This window comes from Diaphorina citri, unplaced genomic scaffold (genome assembly GCF_000475195.1).
Source record: "Diaphorina citri unplaced genomic scaffold, Diaci psyllid genome assembly version 1.1 scaffold672, whole genome shotgun sequence".
NCBI lineage: Eukaryota > Metazoa > Arthropoda > Insecta > Hemiptera > Psyllidae > Diaphorina > Diaphorina citri.
The window spans coordinates 128,796-130,564 of record NW_007378105.1 but is presented as its reverse complement, the minus strand read 5'-3'; the positions used below and the strand labels follow the sequence as shown (position 1 = coordinate 130,564).

General features: G+C 39.1%; 1 protein-coding gene across 1 annotated transcript; it reads right to left on the bottom strand.

Annotated features, from left to right (window-relative positions):
* Positions 1-845: 845 nt before the first annotated feature.
* Positions 846-1,523, bottom strand: LOC103511070 (desert hedgehog protein-like). Its single transcript, XM_008475780.2, has one exon. The coding sequence runs from the start codon at positions 1,174-1,176 to the stop codon at positions 853-855; it is 324 nt and encodes a 107-aa protein (XP_008474002.2). The 5' UTR covers positions 1,177-1,523; the 3' UTR covers positions 846-852.
* Between the last annotated feature and the right edge of the window lie 246 nt (positions 1,524-1,769).

Sequence of the window (1,769 nt, the reverse complement as noted above, 5' to 3'; positions counted from 1 at the left end):
AGACCAGTTCCTGAAAGGACTTTGCATTTCGATTTTGGCAAACTTTTGACGTCGCAGCTCTTCTTATAATGGTTCTGCAATGTTTTAAAAGCTTTTTCTTCTGTAAAACAGAATCTAAATTGGTAAAAATTTAGTATACAGAATTACAAACGCTTGAGATGTCAAACAATCTTACCGCATCACTAGAAAAAACAAACTTGAACGAATTAACAGAGACTCCGTGTTTTTTTGAGCTAATAGCAACTATCAGCTTACCAGTAACCAGTAAGGCAATAAGGAAAAATGATGTAATAGGGAAGAGGAGAAGAAGAAAACAAAGTAAGAAAAAAGGAAGAAGAAGAAGAAGAAGAAGAAGAAAGAGGAAGAAGAAGAAGAAGAAGACAAAGGACGAAGTAGTGGGAAAAGAAGAAGAAAACGAGGAAGACGAAGAATAAGGAGAAGAATTAGACGAAGAAGTAGAAAACAAAAGAACAAAAACAATCAAAGTACTCCACCTAAATACAGAATAAATGAACCAACAATAATTAAACCACACAGAACAAATCGAAATAGAGACCAAATCGAAATGGGACACCAAATCAACATCTTATGTAAATACAGGAAAGAGAGTATATGATGAGAGCTAGAAAAGATGACAACATTGATTCTGTCCAGTAGTACTGGGAGAAACCTCAGTGGTGTACGGGCTTCTGCCTAGAAACAGTAGGATCTTTATGATATACCTACATAATTACGTATGTGAAAAATTTTGGTGTAAGATCTGTTACATTAATAATACATGTCATTTTCTTCACTGTTTTGCAATACAAAACCTAAATAGCTTAACACTTTGATCTCTGGTAATTTGCAAGCTCATCTTACCTGTGTCATAAGTCTGTCAGCGCCCGTTCCCTCATCATCCTTGAAGATAATATCCTGATTGTAATTTGGTATCAAATCTCTGAACCGCTTGTCATCGCGTGATATCCTCCCCTCCGAATGTCCACTGGCAGTCAACGTGTTTTCCGACACATTGGGCACATGCTGTTTGTAGACTAGCGGCGTGATTTTCTTGTAGCGGTCATACCGCCTGCGTCCCGATTTACCGCCTGGGCCGCAACACATGCTCTCCCGCAGTACAATACACATAACGCAGATGTACACTAGGTAGTTAATGTTATAACCGATATACTTCATAGCAATACGGAAGCGGCGAAGAAAGTCGAGTCGTTTGGGTCGTTTTCCGGGGAAACTGCATTACTTTATCATGAAACCAAATGGGGGGAAAGTGTTGGGGAGTTTGGGACCGAGAGACACCAATCTGTCTGGAACCAGGGACCTATCTGTCCAGTTGGAATCCAGGGACCTGACCTGTCCTAACTGAACACTTGATCAGCACAACGCGACACTTGACGATATATGGAAATCACACATTGAAATGAACGCCAGACACTGCGGTGTGCAGGATTTATTACGAAACATGGGACGATCCCAGTTGTCGGATTTGAGGTAAAATCAATGAAAATCGTTTGGCACTCTGTTGATTTATTGCAAAATAATCGCCAGACACTGCGGTGTGCAGGATTTATTACGAAACATGGGACGATCCCAGTTGTCGGATTTGAGGTAAAATCAATGAAAATCGTTTTGCACTCTGTTGATTTATTGCAAAATATGATGGTATGATGGTTTTATATTATGGGTTTATTATCCAGGCGTAGGTACTGAGCACTAAAAAATTAGAATTAGAAAAATGGAATTTCCCGCTAATTCAAATTATTTTTAGCAAT

Excerpts from the sequence above, each read along its gene's own strand:
- LOC103511070 (XM_008475780.2), bottom strand. The coding sequence starts at position 1,176 with ATGAAGTATATCGGTTATAACATTAACTACCTAGTGTACATCTGCGTT.